We start from the raw sequence: 21,264 nt of genomic DNA, 5'->3' as shown, positions 1-21,264 counted from the left end.
CATTCAAAAAGCTAAGCTAAGCCAAGCCTGCGGGTCCTAAGGCTTACAACAACACAACAAAACAAAAACAAAAGAGTAACCCAACCTATACGAACTTGAATTGTAAGTTCACAAGTTTAAATCTCAGCCTTTTTAGTTTGAACCGATCAGCTATGAACAAACTAGGCTGGTTTGATTTACCGATAGAATCACAAGGTGGGATTTATTCAGTGCGATCCAGTAGAGAATGAGAGGAGAAAGAGTTACATGCACGAGGAAGAAGTTTGAGACAAGAGCTCATCTAACAGATCAGATCCCAAGTCCTCAAAAACCAAAACACCATTATTATTCGTTTCCTCCTCCTTCTCGCACGAGGGCGGATTTGCTTTACCATGCCGCCGGGTTCTTTTCTTGTGCTTCTCCTTCAGAGCAGCAGCCATGGACGTCCCTTCTTTGCAGTCCAATTCTTCCAAGGATTTGCGCACAAACTCGGCCGGGAAGTTGAGGGAAGCCGAGGTGCCACGCATCGCTAGAGCGGCCTGGTCGTAAGCCAAAGCAGCATCCTCGGCGCAGTTGAAAGTTCCGATCCAAACCCTCGTCCCATTCCGGGTTGAATCCCTAATCTCCGCCGCATATTTCCCCCATGGCCGCTTTCGTACACCTATGTAGTTGCTTGCCTTGGCGGAAGTATCTGTTTCCATTCAATTTTGGTTATTTGAGTATGCTTAATTTGGAAAAGTTTAGGCGAATATATATGGAGTAAGATGTGTATGTAGGCAGCATGTTATTACATCAAAACCATTGTTTTGGCACTGGGGGTTGAAATAGTGTGCGTAGCTTTATGTACTGCTACTGCGGGCATTACTGTCCAGTTAAACGCCTCATTTGCACGATGATAATTCAATATTGGAATTATTATTTTGGGGGTTTTCAAACCACATCCATATTGGTATCCAAAATATCATGTACAATCGTACATGATATCTTTCATTAGATCTTATATTATTAACTATTCCTTTTATACTTGATGCATAAAAATAAAGGGTAACAAGTGATCAAATCTTTGACTTCATTAATCAAATATTCGACCCGGCTCACGTATTGAGACCTGTAAGACGGTCTAACACAAGTTTTTGTCAAAAATAAATGTTTAACATTAGTATTTTTTTTTTTTTTTGGAAACGTCTAACATTAGTACTTAATGTTAAAATTTTAGTTATACAGAAATATTTTTTTTTTTAAATAGTTGTATATAATTTTTTTTTAAAATCATAGTGGTAGAATTCAATTCATATTATATTAAAAAGTATAGTTGATAATTTGGATAGAATATTATGGCATGATAAATAATTTTTAAAGTACAAATTTTAAATACGGTAAATGAATAAATATAATTATGATAGCACTTATTATACACTACTAATAGAAGTTTAATGGTGCAAGGATAATTTTGTCCAATAGAAATGATAGTACAAAATATGTGCAACACAATAATGTACAACTCAATAAGTATAAAAATCTTCATGTTTCGTATGTACATAATTGTATAGTAGAATGCACATAAACTCCTAACATAATACACATAATCTAACATAATACATAATATACACACTACAAGAAATTTCACATTAAGTGATAATAGAAGTTGTACAAAAACTCTTAACATAATACACATAAACTTTTAACATAATACACATAAACTCTTAACATAATGCATATAAACTTTTAGAGCGCACAATGCAATGTGCACCCTGGTGCACTATATAATTTTCCGATATGTTTAAAGCCTAGCCTATAGGGCTACAAGCTTGCCATATATATGCAGTTGAGTGTCTCCCGTGCGGTTGTGCGGGTGATTAATATGCGAGATTTTTATACTTAAGGTGCGTGAGTCTTGTGCTTAAGGTGCGTGAGGTTTGTGTTTAATGTGCGTGAGTGTATATTGAATTTTGTGCTTAATGTGCGTGAGTTTTGTACTTAAGGTGCGTGAGTCTTGTGCTTAAGATGCGTGAGTCTTGTGCTTAATGTGCGTGAGTGTGTACTTAATGTGAGTTGTTGTTGAAACTTAAGGTGCGTGTGTTTTTCTGCTTAAGGAGCGTGTGGCTTGTGCTTAACATGTGTGAGACTTGTGCTTAACATGCGTGAGTTTTGCGCTAAACGTGCGTGAGTTTGTGCTCTGAAGGTGTTTTGTTTGTGTGCTTAATGTGCGTGTGTTGTGTATTTAAAGTGCGTCCAACCACACAACCGCACGAAAAGCCCCTCCCACACCTGATCTCTTCCTTATATATATATATATATATATATATATATATATATATAAGATTATTATATATTTCACGTTTACTTATTATGTTTTTATATTTATAAAATGAAATTAATTATATATATCAAACACTAAAAGTTAAATCCCCAATTTTCAATTTCAACATTTTCTTGTCTCTCCCTGCTTCCCTCATAGCAGAGTAGCATACCCATCATTGCATACTGCATAATAGTAATCGAGGCAGTGGAGTAGAACATTGATTGATCAACAGTTTATCTTGAGATCTTATCTTAGTTTTTAGTTCTTTTTAAAAAATTCGATTTAGGTTGATGATGCTTGTTGTTATCACTTATCAGTACTTTCACACTTGTATTTTATGACGGCAACTGTTTGTCTATTATTGTTACATTAAGGTTTTTTTTTTTTTTTTTTTTTTTTTTTTTTTTTTCTTTTTTTTTATCTACAAATATGTAAGTTTTATAAAGTGAATAACTTGTAGATCTTAAATAGACTCCAAGCTTTTTTAAAGCCTACAATAGAGTATCTTTAATGACCTACATATTAAACAGGCATTTAAAAATGATTCAGGCCAGGACAAGCCTATTGTAGACTCAGACTTAGGTCTAAAAAAAAGCCTACATATAGACTCATGCCACAAGTTCTCATAGCATACTTAGGCCTAATTTTTTAAAGTTTAGTCCGGTCTAGCCTATTTTCATCGGAGCGTTATGCCCTGGACCCGTGTCCACCATGTGCATGGTGGACAGCTGTACATTCATAATTTCTATACTGTAGATTCATAAAATTTATAATGTAGATTCATAATTTCTATATTGCACATTCATAATTTCTGTACTGTAGATTCATAATTTCTATACTGCACATTCAACTATAAATGGTATATATATATATATATATATATATATATATATTAATGTGAATGTATATATATAAATAGGTCAGGTCTATTGGCTTAAAGGCCGAGCTTGGTATATATAAATCTGTCCTGTTTAGTTTAATATCCATGCTTTGAAATGGGCCTAAGCCTAGCCTTTTTACTAAACAAGCTTGTAACTCATAACTAGGTAAATTTGGCAATTTATATCGTGCACCACGGCGCACATAGCAATTTGCGCCCAGGCATGAAACGCGCGCGTTTCATGCTGACGTCGTGCTGATGTCATTTCGTCTATCCGAACAGACCAAACCTCATTATGTGTATTCAGTTAAAATTCTATGTGTATTGTGTTTGAGTTTATGTGTATTCAGTTAAGAGTTTATGTGTATTATGTTAACCAAACTCATTATGTGTATTCAGTTAAAAGTTTATGTGTATTGTGTTATGGGTTTATGTGTATTATGTATTATGTTAGATTATGTGTATTCTATTATGAGTTTGTGTGTATTCTGTTATAAGTTTATGTGCATTCGAAAGAGGGGGTTTTTTTTTTAACAACTTAACAAAACGACGTCGTTTTGGGAGGCGCGGGGCGCACAGTGCTATATGCGCCTTGGTGCACGGTATAACAATTGGGCAAATTTTACTGTGGACCATGGTCCATGTAGTAATGTGGTTCATGAAGTAAGATCATTCTAATTACAATTTAGTTTCATTTGACAATATTATTCAGTTTTCCAGTTTCATTTTCCACACTCACTAGTTTCATTATAGCAATACCAAAGTATTATTTTAATTCTACTACAATTTCATTTGACAATATACATATTGTATAAGCTCTATTTTGTAGTTTCATTTATCAGACACGCTTGTTTAATTATAATAATGCTAAAGTATTGTTTTAATTACACTCCACGTTCAATTGACAAGATATATTATTGTATGGTTCTGGATTTTAGTTTCATTTTCCACACATACTAGTTTCATTTGACAATAGACATTGTTGAATGATCTCTGTTTTTCAGTTTCATTTTTCACACACTTGTTTCATTTTAACAACACTAAAGTATCATTTTAATTATACTACAGTTTCATTTGATCACCATGGTCCACATAGCACTATGGACCGTGGTCCACTGTATAACAACCAGCTTAACTAGGCCTTAAATAGGTCATACCATAGGGCATAGGCCCATAGAAAGGGGCATGGCCTATTCCCATCCTTACCAGGCGTGTTAGTGGGGATGACAATTTGCCCCGTCTCTGACGGGGATCTCCGATCCTCGCCCCGATGGGACAAGGACGGGAAAATTTTTCGGGAAACGGGGATATCTCGCTCGGCCTCGTCCCCTAATAATTATATATATATATATATATATATATATATATATATATATATATATATATTAAAATTTATGTTTTTAATTTTAAAAATTAAAAATTATACTAACTTAAGATTTTGAGTAAGAGTTGATTGGAGACGGATTCCTCGGGGGACATGGATATAGACTATTTTCAATTCCTCACTAAAATAGAGATGGGAATCAGGACGAAGTCGGGGTTTCGATGACAGGGGTGGGGAGTACCCAGCCTCTTCCCATTGTCATCCCCACGTGTCAGGGCCGTATTTTAAGTTTTGGTGGCCCTGTTCTGGTAAATAAATGTGGCCATACCAAAATTACAATTTTTAAAGTCAATACATGTAAGTTTCGAACCTTTGACCTCCAAGTTAAAATATAATAAATACACATTTTTACCACCTCTTCATAGAACATTTTAAATTTAATTGAGGGCCCTATGTAGTAGCCCAGTTTGCACAGCCTAAAATCTGCCCAGCTACATGTAGGTGATGTCTCTAGCAATTCAAAATCATAGGGCTGGTAGCCTTGAGATGTTAGTAGTCCACATATCAAGCTAGGATAAGGTAACTCTACATTTGGATCCTTAGGATCCATAAATGGCAGCACCTGGTGATAGAGTTAATTATCGTTTTGGTTTTTCAATTATTTTCCAACTATTAATTAATTTGATTATTGAATTGTTTAAAATTTTGTTAATTAAATCTTTTCAGTGATCAAAATAGTGATTTTTACATTTTTAAAATTTTGTTAATTTGGTCTCTTGAAAAGGTTTAATTGAAAAAATTTTAAACAATTCGAGGATTAAATTGATTGAAATTGAAAACTAGCGACTACATTGAAAATTGAGAAACAATTGAGGGATCAAAATGTTTATTTTTCCCGTGATAGATTATTTCTCCAAGGTCAATTAGAATACAGAGGCTAATTTTGTAGATTAATTCAGTCATCTTCAAGTTTAGTGGCGCAAATTTGTGCTAGCTATTTTGTGAAGGAAAACATATTTGGAGCTAAAAAAAATTGCAGTCAGGCCTTGTTGATCACTTAGCCAACTCAATACAACTTCTCCTGTGATGAAAATGTTCTTCCACACACAATGTTGATTAGGATGAATTGCTTAATCATGTAGAAAGAGGGAGATGAAAGCCATTGTATTCACAACCACTGCACAACTTGCAAGGTGACATAGTAGAAATATGTTTAATTTCTAAAAAACAATTAGTTCAAAATACAACGCTGCCTACAGGCACCAAGTTAGTCATTGCAAACATGATTTCTGCAACCTGGAGGTGGTTCATCAAATTCCATCCATTGAAAAAGAGTTCTTTTACATGTGCTTCCAATTTTTATTCTGGTCGGTATTGATAAGCTATCTTTTTCATGTGAGTCTCATTAGAAGTGTTTACATCAAGATTTTGAATGTTAAATTAAAAAAAAAAAAAAAAAAAGTTAAATGCTTCTCTTCTGTACCTCCAAATTTATTCATCTGCTCATAATAATAAACTCTTGACATGCTTTGATATCAATTGTCAGATCAAACACTTACCATTACACCAAATTATAACTAGTAGCGAATGCAACTTTATTTCTTTATACTTTGCATAGTTGTCATTGCCTATATTCGATAGAGTATGCTGAACTTGACCTTTCAAATTTCCTCCCAACGGCTGCCAAATTTAAATTTTTTGCCAACTCGTTTCTTTTTACCACGATAGACATATGAAAAACCAATGAAAATTTTAATTTTGGAAATTTCTATATACCCATCCGTTCCTATTTTTGTTTATTATCAAAACGCTTATTATTACATTATAAACAAAAGTTATAATTATAATGTACAATTTTATTTTCTTATATTTACTTATAATAATTAGAAACACATTTCAATAACAAAATATTATAGTTTGCTCTTCAACCCACCCAACATTCATTTTGCTCTTTCCAATTTGCTGCTATGAAAGTGATAGATCTCAAAATAAGAGTACGGAAAGCACTATCCTCTAAGTAATACATTGGGTGTACCTCCCAGCTTGCAGGGGATGTTTAATACCATGAACACTAAATCTTAATTACCTCACATCATCATCAAGAAAGCAGAAAAAGCTTACAGTAAAATCCACAAGGAGCTGGACAAGCCAGCGACTATATACAGTGAGCAATATGTACTCAGGTAGCCAGCCGGACAATAGTTATTGCTCGTTATGTACAGTTATATTCCTAGCTAGCTAGCTATTTTTGCACCTCTTTCAACACTATTATCTTGCAAATCTTGCTAAAATGGGAAACTCACTATTCTTTAAAATGCATATATAGTTATATTATAATTTATAAGCGGTGTTGCAAAACTTCCGTCGATCTAGACACTGATTAATCGGCGCCTAGGCGTTGGCTGGTAGCTTAACGTATAACCATATATAATCGGTTGTCTAGGTAGCCGATTAGGCCGCCTAAGACTCCTAGGCGTTGACTAGGCCGACTAGGTACCTACTAGGTTGCCTAGTTCGCCGATTAAGCTATTATTCGCTCTTTTTTTTTTTAAATAGGTTATTTCACTCAAAACGATGTTATTTCATTCAAAACGCTATCATTTTGAGCGAAATAACCCTAAATTGTTCAAACTCTATGTTTTTTAAGTTAATATTTAATATTTTAGTATTAACTATTAAAGTATTAAATAGTTTATAAGTATCAGTCTTAAAAAATTAGGAGATATTGTTAGGGATGTCAATGTGCCCCGCCCCCGACGGGGATCACCAAAATTTTCGGGAACGAGAACGGGGACGGGGATACCCCTCCCTGAATAATTTTACACACACACACACACACATAGGATCAGGTGCGGAAAGGGTTCCAGTGCGGTTGTGCGAAGGAACGCACCTTAAGCATTAATTTGTCGCACTTTAAGTACAAACTCACACACATTAAGTACAAAACTCACGCACCACACACCTAAGGTTTTAAAAATGGTTCACTGTAAGTTCACACGACTGACGCACTTTAAGCATACAAATCACGCACATTAAGGAGGAAAATAACGCACATTAAGAAAAAAAACTCACGCACCTTAAGTTTCAACAACTACTCATATTAAGCACAAACCCACGCACCTTAAGCACAAAACTCGCGCATCTTAAGTAAAAAACTCACGCACCTTAAGTACAAAACACACGCACCTTAAGCACAAAACTAACGCACATTAAGTTTCAACAACTACTCACATTAAGTACAAAATACACGCACCTTAAGCACAAAATTGACGCACCTTAAAAACAAGACTCATGCATCTTAAGTACAAAACTCACGCACATTAATCATCGCACAACCGCATGGGAGACATTCAACCGCATGAGAACTTAATTCTATATATATATATATATATATATATATATATATATATATATATATATATATATAATGTAGTACATTACTGCCACTTATATTAGTTACTAGTATTTTTTATGCGCGATGCGCAAAAAATAGGTGCCCAATATTAGTACATTATATTAAAATTTTAAATTTATTTATAGATATTTAAATTATTCTAAATAATAATAATAATAATAATAATAATAATAATAATAATAATAATAATAATAATAATAATAATAATGTAAATCATTTTTATACATTTGATATTTATATTTTAGGTGATAATTAACATATAACTCAAATATATAATGTGTATATATTATTATTAATGAAGAATATAAGAAAATATATGGTGGATGCATGTGCATGGTAACAATAGTGGAAAAGATAACGGAAGTTATAACGGTAGGGGTATGTTTGTCAAAAATATTTTAATGTACAACTTTTATAGCATAATGTACAAAAAAACTTAACGGAAAAAACGGACATAAATTAGGGGTATAACTTTCATTCACACTTATTATGTTTTTAGATATATACACACATACAATGTCGACATTAGTTATATATAGTTCATTAGAATTAATTTCACTTTTGGTCCCACGACTTTTGAGTTCTTATCACTTTTGGTGCACAACTTTAAATTTTTTCAATTTTGGTGCCTAATTTTGTTATTTTTATCAGTTTTGGTCCTTCCACCCAAATTGACGGTAAAATATTTTTGAATTTTATATTTTAGAGGCAAAATCGTCATTCCATGGAAAGATTTTCAATATTTAAACAAAAGAAAAATCATATTAAGAGGAAAAGAAGAGTTTGCCAATGGTCGAAATTATAAATCCCATAGATCTGTCTGGTTTCTGCCCGTCTTCACCATTATTCTCATCGATCAAACACCTATAGATATGATTTTACAGTGATTTTGTTTAGATATTGAAGATGTTTTCTTGGAATGACAATTTTACCCCTAAAAATATAAAATCCAGCAACATTTCGCTGTCAATTTAGCCAAAAGGACCAAAACTGATAAAAATAACAAAGTTAGGCACCAAAATTAAAAAATTTTAAAGTTGTGCACCAAAAGTGATAGAACATCAAAAGTCGTGGGACCGAAAGTGAAATTAATTCTAGTTCATTACATATATTACAAACTTGGTATTTTAAATTTTGAAACTAGGAGTTAGATTTTAATTATTTTTTTTATTAAAAATTACAATTATTTAACATTTTGACTAGGAATTGACGGGAAATGAAAATCCCCGTCCCTGCTTAACTCCCCGCTGGGACGGGAATGTGTAGTATTTCCAATTCTTCGCCGGGAATGAGAACGGGGATGGCGACAGGGTCGCGGGGACGGGGACGCTCCGCCCTATTGCCATCCCTAAATATTGCAGTGTAAATTGCTCTCATATCAAAATTTAAGAAAAAATAAGATTGGGAACGATTCACCAAATCTTATAATTGATAGATATTTATATTTATTTTACATTACACAAAGAATGTGGGAATCGAAATGAGAAGAAATAGAAAAGAAAAACAGAAAAATTTATACAGATACCTCACCAAATCTTAAATTGAAGCCTACTATTTTTATTTTTTTATTTTTTGGTTAAATCAATTAAAATATGTCATATTAGCAAAAGTAAAAAATTGAGTAGAAGATGAGAGCCAACTAGCCAAGTAATAATTACTCATTTTAGTTAGTACTTCATACTAGTGATCATTTTTTTCTCACTTTTTTTTTTCTAATTTTTTTTTAACATAATCAAAATAAATCACATACAGAAAATAATATTTCTAGCTTGATAATACAGTCCTAATTTTCCATTGAGAAAATGGGCACGCTATATTCTACAACCGTGCCCTAGCTCGGGCTCAATCTGCAAACAAGAACCAAAAAGAGAAAAAGAGAGAAAGAAATTAAAGAAGGAAAAGATGGAAGTAGAAAATGAGAGGAGAAATGAGTTACATACATGAGGAAGAAGTTACAGACAAGAGCTCATCTAACAGATCAGATCCCAAGTCCTCAAAAACCAAAACACCATTATTCCCCTCCTCCTCCGCCGCCTCTTTGCACGACGGCGAATTTCCTTTACCTCGCCGGATTCTTTTCCGGTGCTTCTCCTTCAGAGCTGCGGCCACGGACATCCCTTCTTTGCAGTCCACTTTTTCCAACAATTTGCGCACTACCTCGGGCGGGAAGTTAAGGCAAGCCGAGGTGCCACGCATCGCTAGAGCGGCCTGGTCGTAAGCCAAAGCAGCATCCTCGGCGCTGTTGAAAGTTCCCAGCCAAACCCTCTTCCCACTCTGGGCTGAATCCCTAATCTCCGCCGCATATTTCCCCCATGGCCGCTTTCTTACACCTATGTAGTTGGTTATCTTGGTGAAAGTATGTGCTTCCATTGAATTTTGGTAATTTAATTTGACTAGCTGCCTTCTTCTTTCAGAATGTTTCTATTCCAAAGTCAATATATTATGGTTAATTTGGAAAACTTGAGGTGAAAGAACGGAGTAATGTAAGAACCATTGTTTTGCGACTGGAGTGCAGGGCGTCGCTTTAAATACTAGTACTGGGTTACTTGTATCATGATAATTTAATATTGGAATTATTATTTTAGGGTTTGTTTTTTCCAATTCCACCTGTTTGATGTCAGCTTGAAGAGTGGAGTTCAGCATCCTACCATCAAAATGTGGCTTTGACGGCCACACAAGTATGAAGAAACAAAGCTGCTTGTGCCTTGGGTTTGATCTGATAATTGATATCAGAGCAGGTACAAGAGGTAGGTGTTAGGAGGGACGGTGGCAGCTTGGAGAGTTAAATCCAGCATCAAATTCAAGTTGCGCCTTCGCTACTAGCTATAACTTTTGACTAGTAAGCGTTTGATCCTGACGATTGGTATCAAAGCAAGTCACGAGTGACGGGTGCTGGGAGGGATTATATTGTTAGGTATCAACTTGGAGAGCTGAGTCCAGCATCCAAATTGCATGTGTCTTCACTACTAGCTAAACTTTTTGGCATAGTAGTAAGTTTTTTATCTTGACACCATTTATATTGGTATCGATAATATCATGTACAAAATTGTACATGATATTTATAATTGTATTGTATATTATTAACTATTTTTTCTATGTGTGATGTGTACAAATAAATGTTGTTGACTGTCTCAAAAAGTCGACCACATGGGTTGCCTTCTCCGATCGACGAAGAAGGTGATTAGTGTGGTCTCATTCTTCATTGAGAAGGCCCTTTTCATTGGAGAAGGCAACTATCTGGGTCACCTTCTCACCATGTATTGCTAATACATAATTAGCGCACATTTTGGAATGTATTTATCGTCTAATTTTACTTTTCTTAATTTATTTTGTGTTTAAATGATTAAATTTCATACATTTTCACGGCTGAAAATTATGGAATTTCTGACCACCTGAAATGATCTTAAATCAAGTTGAAAGCCTTGTTCCGACCACTTTTGGTGTCCGAAAAAACCTTTATAGCTATTTCCGACCACTTTTTACTTCCAATTTGATTTAAGATCACTTTCAGGTGGTCGAAAATTCCATAATTTCCAGTAGTGTTTATTTATTTTAAATGATTTCTGGGATGTCGATGTCACATTTTAATTTCTTTATTTTGAGCCATGAAAATGTCTTTGATACTCTTAATAAGATTAAATTTGATATTTGTAATTTAGTAATCACAAGATTCAAAGTTTGATTTTCAATGGAAACGTCAAGTCCTATATTTTACCAATTAGTGTAAATTTGAAATGTGATGTTGGATACTACAAAAGTATGAAAATATATAGTCGTGCATTAATTAGCTACTTACTATAACTTTTGAGATAGTAGTAAGCATTAGATTCTAACCATTAAAAACAAATTAGGACATAGGGCTTAAATCCTATTGAAGACATGTTATGCACTAGCTTGATGGTTGGAAATTAAAATGTTGAGAAGGGCCAGGGCTAGAAAAAAATTGTTTGGTGGAGGCATGAAAGGTCAGTTCATCAATTTGCTATAAATTTAAGTGTGGATTTAAAATGTGAGATTGACTACTACATAAGTATATATATGACTTCACTGTTGAGTATTGACTATAATTTTTTACATAATAATAAGCGTTTGATTCTGATGTAAGCAGTAACAAAACTGCTAAAAAAATAATGAAAATTTTGATCACCTTTCTAACCTTCTAAAAATGTAGTCAATTTTAGTGTTTTTTAAAAAAACATTTTCAACCACTATGTAAGGTGGTTAGAATTTTAGTCCACTAAACAAAAGTGGTAAAAAATTCCAATCACCATCACCAAGAGTTCCATTTTTTGTTGGTTGCTCAAAGTTATTCCTTCAGCCAACCCAACGGTCAGCACACTAGGTGGGCACTAGGTGGTAGGGGCTGGCCAAATGGTTTGCTCCATTCACATGGGTGGGGATTGAACCCCCAATCTCATGCTTAAGGGACGAGGTGCTAAACCACCACGCCAACCATATTAGTTATCACCAAGAGTTTCATTTGTGTAGCATAAACACACACGCCCTTATTGAGGAGTTTGAGTTGTGTAGCATAGACGGTCTCTCTCACGCGTAACGTGGGGTCGTGGGGGTGCAACAGATTTAATCTGACTAAAATTTCCAATTTTGTAAATTACGAATTGAACTTTAAATTCAATCTAGCAGAATGCCATTATTTTTATTACAAAGGAAGGGATACCCATACAAACTACGCCTAGACTGAGGCTCAAAACCTAAACCTCCCACATAAGAGAGCAATCCGATACCACTGGACCACAAGCCACTTGGTACAAAATGCCATTATTATTAATGAATTCCACTTCTCTTATAAATTTAGGAGTTTCGAATTGAATTTTAAATTTAGTGTTGAATGTCATTGGTACTTCTCCTAAAAATACTTGTGATTTGGCAGAATATTTTGAAGATGCTGAAAATTTTTGTTTTTTTTTTTTTTTTTTTCACTCACATACTCTCTCAAAATCCAAGAATACTTTCTCCCAAGCTCTCCTAAATCTAAACAATGTTTACCTCGTTCATGTTCGCTGAGAGTATTATATTTGACTGTTGAAATATAGTGTCGAAAATCTATTTTTTATCCTAGGAATCTAATGCTATAACGTTTCTAGCATTTTTGTAAGGGAGAGAATGAATTTTAAAGAAAGTGTATATTATGCACGACTTGAATTTTTATTTTTTCTATTATAATCATTTGCCGTATCCGACTTATTTCACATTTTTGTAAATTTTATTTTTTCAAAAAATTGAGAAAAGTTCTCAACATGTACCTGCTACTATATGGATAATGTCCTCATATTCCTTCGTATAAACTCAAAACATTTTCATTTAGTTTGGGGTAGTACCAATGTACCATTTACAAAAGGTACTAATGTCAATCAATACCATAGAATTTTTTAGTAATTTTAATCCTTTAAATTGGAAATTTTTTCCTTTAAATTGGAAATTTTTTCAAAATTTGTCATCTTTGCTTCCGATGGACAATGTTTTCACGTTGAATCCCAATGTTACGAATTTCTCACTGCTCTTGCTCTGGCCTAGAGATGGGTAGAAAAGATAAATTACAGAATATTTCTAATCAATTCACACACACACACACACACACACACACACACACATATATATATATATATATATATATATATATATATATATATATATTACCAAATATTAGTATATACTTAGAGTCAATACCGTTTCCATTGAGACTTGATCTCATGACCTTCCATATGAGAAAATCGCTACTTGTCATCTGAGCATGAAGTGTTTGGCTACTTAATTTATTTAATTAGTTAATGAATTAAATTTTGTCTTTGGTTTAAAAATTTGCAGTCTCTGATTCCAAAGGACAATATAATGTGTGTTATCTGCCGACAAATGTTGACAAATTAAAGTTTCAGGTTGAAGCCCGATGTTACATTTGTAAATTGCCAGATATGAGTTGTTATTTTCTTCTGGCCGTGTAATTAAAGGCGGCTTCTCTCCACTCTCCCCCATAAGTGAAAAGAAATGCAGGTGCTTTGTTCATCATTCACATAGTATAATGTGTACGTGTGTATTTACCATTCGTAAAGCCTTTCAGTAATAATGTGTCCGTATAGCCTTTCAGTAATAATGTCTACGTGTTAATCAATTGTTGGTTGTGATTCATGTGAATAAGTTTATACGCAAAATGTAATTGAATTTAGAAAATTAATTTCAACCAAATTTTTGATATGTTTAGAAAAAGAAAAAAAAAAAAAAAGAGAGAAAAAATTTAGGGTCCGTTTATTAATAGAAAATTGTTTTCTGTTTTCTAATTTTTCATTTTTTATTATCTGTTTTCGGGTTAGAAAACTTGTTTACTAACACTTGTTTTTTTAATTCTTTTTTTAGATTAACGTCATAAAATTAACACAAGTTTAATTTCGATTGATTTTTAGATCTTATATTTAAAATATTTTTACATATGTTTGGTTTAAATGGAATAATTTTATTTTCTTTTTTACTTTTAAGTCTAATATATGTAAGATTTTTACATTTGATAATTAAACAAAATTTATATCTATATATAACATAATAACTAAAAAAAATATATCCGAACAAATAACCTACTAAGTTCACCTAAAATTTAATTTAGATAATATTAATATTTCTTGAGCTAATATTTAAAATATTTTTTGGATATACTTATTTGAATGACATGTATGTGAATATATAACTTTTACTTTGAATTCTAATATATATGAGATTTCAATATCCGATATCTGGACCGAACTTGTATTACGATGTAACATAATTAAAAATATTCGAACTAATAATTTATTGAGTTCAATCAAAATCTAAAACATTATATAGAGTTTAATTCTTAATTTTGCTAATGTAAATAATGTCTAATTAACTTTAAAGTGTAAGTATTTAAAGTGTAAGTAAATAAGTTATGTTTAAATAAGTAAAGTAGAAAAGATAGAAGACAGTGATAAGTAAAATAAGATGATAATGAATGTAATCATAGTAATGTGGTTATAGTGATATATAACTAAATAGATGATAGATGATTCTGCTTTCCATTTAGAAAACAGTTTTTAAGAGTGTTCCAGGAAAATAGAAAACATAAAACATGTTTACTAGCATAGTTTTCTATTTTGAAAACTGAAAATAATTTCTGAAAATTTCTTTAAGAGTGTTCCTGTTTCCCAGAAATTTCCAGAAATTATTTTCAGTTTTCAAAATAGAAAATTGTGCTAGTAAACAGGTTTTCTGTTTTCTATTTTCCAGTTTCAGAAATTTCCAATTAGTAAACAACTCCTTATGATTTTAGTCCATTAATTATGCCTAAATTGTAGACTAAGGTTGTGATTTTGTGTGAAATGATAACCTACAATATTGATCTACGTAGTGTACTTTCTTTCAAACAGTTGGTGCGCAGGTTTAACACAGGCAGTAAACCAAATGATCAAACAGATAAGCCAACAGAAAGCAAAAGTGCGGAAAAAACAAATTTGCAAAAAGTAAATCAACACAGAGATTTTTTTACCTAGTTCGATACAGTGTGTATCTACATCTGGGGGACGATCACCGATGCGTCCAACCCACTAACCACAACACTAATGTCCAAAGGTAGAGAAACGATCTCATCCAAGTGATCTACACAAGGTTAGTACCCAATCTACAAGGATTTAGTGGATTGTTGAAGACGGAGAGCCATGCATCCAGAAGTCCATGAAATCCCTTCAATGGAGGGCTAACTCTGATGTAGTCCGCTTCAATGACGCAGTCCACGCTGTTCCCACAACTGAGTGATCTTCGCGTCCACTATTTAAGCACAGTTGATTCTTCTCAAGTTCATCTTCTTAAATCACCATGACGTTTCAGTCTTAAGAAGATATGATAACCAGAGAGAGACATTTAGAGCGATGAGTGCTATTCTAGATTCAAGCGATGGATTGTGTGTATGCGTAACCTTTCTTGAATCAGCAACTCTCGATATATATCTCTGGTTGAACGAGTAGGACACGTAATTAGGAGTTCAAACAGCTCCTTGATAGATTACGTCCATACCCTTTGAGGTGTCCAGTTAAGTAAGGACTTTCTTGTAAATTCACCTCGAGCCATAACGGCATCTGCCAGCGCATACGCTCCTTCAATAAAATGTCTTCCAACGGGTTTAATTCTTCAGAGACGCTTCTGATGGATTACCTGATCAATCAGGTCTTCATTCTTCAAATGCAGACTGACTCTGATCTACAACCTATTCTAATTTGTCATAATAATAATGTCAATTACATATTGGGGATTTAACTAACCTATTCAAAACACTAACAAATGTATTCTCGTGTAATTAACATTACAATAAACCTAACATTCACTGAAACTCATCCATGCGAAATGCTTATTTTTTTAAACTTGGAAAAAATTATAAAATAACCAATTTGTCCTCTAATAACCAAATAACCAATTTGGCAAATCAAAAATAAATTTTTAATGTTAACAAAATTTATAAGTAATGGATTAAAAGTTTAATCAGCCACTTTCAACATAATTAAAAGGGAAAAATTGTATAGAGCAATCATAAATGGACTGATGAGTCTAAATTTATGCATAACTAATTAACTAAAATCGTTGTTTTTCCATGAAAAATAATATATGACTACAATCGTTCATTTTAAATGTATACCATAATAATTAGAATAATGTGAGTACGATTATCTTAATTATTTAGTATTGTTTAATTCAAGTTATTTTATAATTTGGGGTAACAACACAAGGACTTTGCTATGCTGTCATACATTTATCACTCACACAAACTCGATCACTTCGTAATGTACCATTTTGTAATGTGTTTATATTTGAAATTAAAAGAAATAAGAAAAAATTAACCACCCTGCTTAGAACGGTAACCCGATGCTCTAGCAATAGCATGAGCCACCGAATTAGCGTCTAACATAATTACATAAATGACCTTAACACATTCAAAATTATTCATAAGCGAAACACAACCTTTAACAATAACACCTCTATATGTTAAATCAAAATGCTTTGTCATAATAGTTTGCTCTAAAGTCAAGCAATCAATTTCGACAAGAGCTCGAGTCAACCCCAAACTATAAATCCAAAATAAAGCTTCTTTACAAGCAAGAGTTTTTGCAAATCTTAAGTTCAACTCGCATTAAAAATATCCACTATGTAATTTTATATTCTCGTAATCTCATGTTATATTTTAGAACGTAGTTTTATTTGGTTAACGAACATTGTTGTTCAATTGTTTTTTCTAATAGGTGTATACCGTAGCTTTAATGTTTTTATTTTTATAATGCTTCCGTCTTTAATTTATATTTGAGTGCTATTTATCTATTTCATATTGTTAATGAATTATTTTATTTCAATCAAGTGCGGTTGTGGGAAACAGGTTGACCCTGGTCTTGTGCGGCCAATGCGACGACATATATGGCCCGTTTGGTTCACGGAATAGGTCGGGAATGGCATAACATTTCCAGTAATAGGCTTATTCCTTTGTTTGGTAACCATTTCTATTAACAGGAATAATATTCCTGGTAATAGCCTATTATCTCAAATAAGGTAATAGCTATTACTAGGGTCTCCCCCTGGTATTAGCCTATTACTCAACGCTCAGGAATATATTTTAGAATCTATTTTCTTTTTTACCCCTTTCTTTAACTTAATTTTTTTATCCTATATATAAATTTATCATATTTCACCATCGTCGTCGCCACCACCATCACCGACGCCGCCGCCACCACCACCACCACCACCATCGCCATCGCCGCCACCATCATCTCCGCCGCCGCCGCCACCACCACCACCGCCACCAGAACCACCACCCAGCAGCACCATCGTCACCACCACCACCGCCACAACCGTCGCCGCCCCCACCACCACTGCCACAACCGTCACCGCCCCCACCACCACCGCCACCCCCACCACTGCCACCGCCACCACCACTACTACCACCCCAGCACCACCACTACTACCACCCCAGCACCACCACCGCCACCACCACCATCACCACCACCGCCACCACCATCGCCGCCGCCGCCGCTGCCACCACCAGCACCGCCACCAGAACCACCAAAACCACCACCTAGCAGCACCACCGCCACCACCACTACCACCACCGCCACAACCGTCGCCGCTCCCACCACCACTGCCACAACCGTCACCGTTACCACCACCACCGTCGCCCCCACCACTGCCACCGCTACCACCCCAACACCACCACCACCGCCGCCACCACCACCACCATCATCGCCACCATCACATATTTTTATAAGGGTATTTATGTCTTTTAAAAACATATTTCATTTCTATTCCTTAAATCAACCAAACATTGTAATATAATTCATAAAGTCTATTCCTTCCGCGAACCAAACAATATAATACAATTCCTATTCTATTCCCTGCCTATTCCATTTCTTATGGAATAACATTCCTATTACCTCAAAATTCATTCCGTGAACCAAACGTGCTGATAGGGTACCAATTTTTTGAAACAATATTTTATATATAATTATTATTTTTATATTCAATAATTATGTTTTTTGAATTTATATATTGGTTTTAATTGTAATTAAAAATAAGTTTTAGAATAAATTGACATCAAAATTTTAGTGAATTATTTTGTATCTAAATATATACGAAGAAAGTCACTTTTTAAGTTAAATTTTGAATTTTATTTGTCTTTTAAATATTTTTGCATTATATTTTGACAAAATGTATTTATTGCATTTTATTTTATATTTGTACTTATATAAAAATTAATATAGATGGTCCAAATTAAATTATTAGACATGACTTGTATTTCTTTTACAGAACGTTGATGGGAAATATATTAATTTCTTTGAGGTGATTTTTTTAAAGTTATTTTTTCCTCATGAATTTCTTGAATTTTCTAACAAAAAGAACAAAATATTCATCAGTCATCATAAAATATACTATCTATTGACCTTAAGGTGGAAGGTTGTTATGCTATTAAGGAAATATTTCTCTATTCACGTTCTTCATCGGTTCTTGTCTTTATTTCGAATTCATAGACTATGAAATCCCTGAATAGTTGTCTATTGAGAAATTTCAAAAATCTCTATATTCTTACATCAAATGTTATGGACAATTTATGTTTATTTACTTCTTTATAATTCTTTGTCTACTAATGTTATAAAACAAATTTCATAAAAAAAAAACACATATTCAAATAATAAGTGCAGTGCTTTCAAAAAAAAAAATAAATAAATAAAATAGTAAGTGCAGACTTTTTGGTAATTAAAATATCAATAAAGTTGTTTCCAAAAATAAAAATAAAAAATATCAATAAAGTTTGACAAGCTTTATGAACCCTGAAAAGTGTATCATAGAGAAGCCCGGATGCATTACTGCTGATGAACCCTGAAAAGTGTGTAAGAGAAAAGCCCGGATCATATTGGTATTGCACATTTGTAGTTTTGTACTGCTCTGTTCAGGTGCATTTATTTAGAAGAGTTGTACGGAAAATATTAAATTGATTCTGATTTCTTACTCCTAATTTTTACTTCCTCTTACAAATCTTTGATGTAGACATTTTTTTTTAGAATCCACATGATGAAAATATTTAATTATTGTTTGTCACATCATGTAGTTTTCACCGCTTGTCCAGGGTTGAGCCCTGGGATTTGACGGGATTTGACGGCGGACTTAAAGAGTCACCTACAGACGCTTTACTGCCAATCATTCCGGATAACGCTTGCATTCTCTGTATTACCTTGGCTGCTGGCACAGAGTTAGCCGATGCTTATTCCCTAGATACCGTCATTGTATCTTCTCCGGGAAAAGAAGTTCACGACCCGTGGACCTTCTACCTTCACGTGACATTGCTCCGTCAGGCTTTCGCCCATTGCGAAAAATTCGTCACTGTTGCCTCCCTTAGGAGTCTGGGCCGTGTCTTAGTCTTAGTGTGGCTGATCATCCTCTCGGACCAACTACTGATCATCGCCTTGGTAAGCTATTGCCTCACCAACTAGCTAATCAGACGCGAGCCCCTCCTCGGACGGATTCCTCATTTTGCTCCTCAGCCTACGGGGTATTAGCAGCCGTTTCCAGCTGTTGTTCCCCTTTCATGGGCCGGTTCTTATGCGTTACTCACCCGTCCGCCACTGGAAAAGTAAAACTCGAGTTGTATTATATGTAATTCCTATTTTTACTCTTCGCTTTTACTTTCTGATGTGACAATTGATAATTAATTATCTTAATTCGGTGAGTATTAATAAAAATGTAATAAAATTTTGTGAGAGAGAATAAAAATTGGAGGTAAAATTTGAAAGTAGAAGCAATATTATTCTTTTAATTTAAAAGTATACAAGAATCAAGATGTTCTCACCATAAGTCACTAACCAAGGCTTTATAACGCTTTGTCAATGTCATTTAATTTTGATGTGATAATTGTAAATGAATTTAATATGCACATTTATCACGTCCACAAAATAATACTCCTAAATATTTGAATGCAAATAATACTCCTAAATAAATACACCTGGACAGAGCAATACTTTATACTTACCATTACGCACTGCATTTTCGATACTAATGCAGAATGCAGTAGTACGTAATGCATCCAGGCATCTCTCCGACACACTTTTCAGGGTTCATGAAGGTGGACTAAAAATTAAACATTGTGCAAACAATATTTTAACTTACAGAAAAACGTACATTCACACTTTTAAAATGCATTAACTTAATTAGCTGGCAAAGAACCATAAAAAAAAAAAAAAATTGTCTAAGTTATTCATAGCACTTGATAGATATATTTCCCACAACCACAGTTGGTTTAAATAAAATAAATAATTGATAGTATAAAATAGATAAATAACACTCAAATATAAATTAAGGATGAAACCGTTATCAAAAAAATAAAAACTTTAACTGTATGTTTGTTTCACATAATGAATTTTGAAGGAATAAGAATGTTATTCCATAAAGAATGGAATAAATAAGGAATAGAATATAAATTATATTTCATTATTTGGTTCACTAAAGAATAGAATTAAGAAACTATATATATATATATATATATATATATATATATATATATGTGTGTGTGTGTGTGTGTGTGTGTGTGTGTGTGTGTGTGTGTGTGTGTGTGTGTGTGTGTGTGTGTGTGTGTGTGTGTGTGTGTGTGACGACGACGACAACAACAACAACAAAATAATAATAATAATAATAATAATAATAATAATAATTAATTTCATTTTTTAATTTATAAATAAATAAATATATTTAAATAAATGTTATATATATATAAGCATGCATGCTTAGTAAAGGTTTTTTTTTTTTTTTTTTGGTATTATAATAGAAAAGCTACTCTCGAGTGTTTGAGACTAGCTAATATTAGGGTGATCCATAAG

General features: G+C 33.5%; 2 protein-coding genes across 2 annotated transcripts; both read right to left on the bottom strand.

Annotated features, from left to right (window-relative positions):
- Window positions 1–242: 242 nt before the first annotated feature.
- LOC109180259 (ethylene-responsive transcription factor 1B-like) lies at window positions 243–680 on the bottom strand. The gene has a single exon (XM_019329750.1). The coding sequence runs from the start codon at window positions 678–680 to the stop codon at window positions 243–245; it is 438 nt and encodes a 145-aa protein (XP_019185295.1).
- Window positions 681–9,742: 9,062 nt separating this feature from the next.
- LOC109180258 (ethylene-responsive transcription factor 15-like) lies at window positions 9,743–10,270 on the bottom strand. The gene is made up of 2 exons (XM_019329749.1): window positions 9,841–10,270; window positions 9,743–9,747 (listed from the first exon to the last, which is right to left on the bottom strand). The coding sequence occupies exons 1-2, from the start codon at window positions 10,268–10,270 to the stop codon at window positions 9,743–9,745; spliced, it is 435 nt and encodes a 144-aa protein (XP_019185294.1).
- Between the last annotated feature and the right edge of the window lie 10,994 nt (window positions 10,271–21,264).

The sequence above is a fragment of the Ipomoea nil genome, unplaced genomic scaffold, assembly GCF_001879475.1.
Source record: "Ipomoea nil cultivar Tokyo-kokei standard unplaced genomic scaffold, Asagao_1.1 scaffold1026, whole genome shotgun sequence".
NCBI lineage: Eukaryota > Viridiplantae > Streptophyta > Magnoliopsida > Solanales > Convolvulaceae > Ipomoea > Ipomoea nil.
This window is presented reverse-complemented; position numbering and strand designations above follow the sequence as displayed.

Excerpts from the sequence above, each read along its gene's own strand:
- LOC109180258 (XM_019329749.1), bottom strand. The coding sequence starts at position 10,270 with ATGGAAGCACATACTTTCACCAAGATAACCAACTACATAGGTGTAAGA.
- LOC109180259 (XM_019329750.1), bottom strand. The coding sequence starts at position 680 with ATGGAAACAGATACTTCCGCCAAGGCAAGCAACTACATAGGTGTACGA.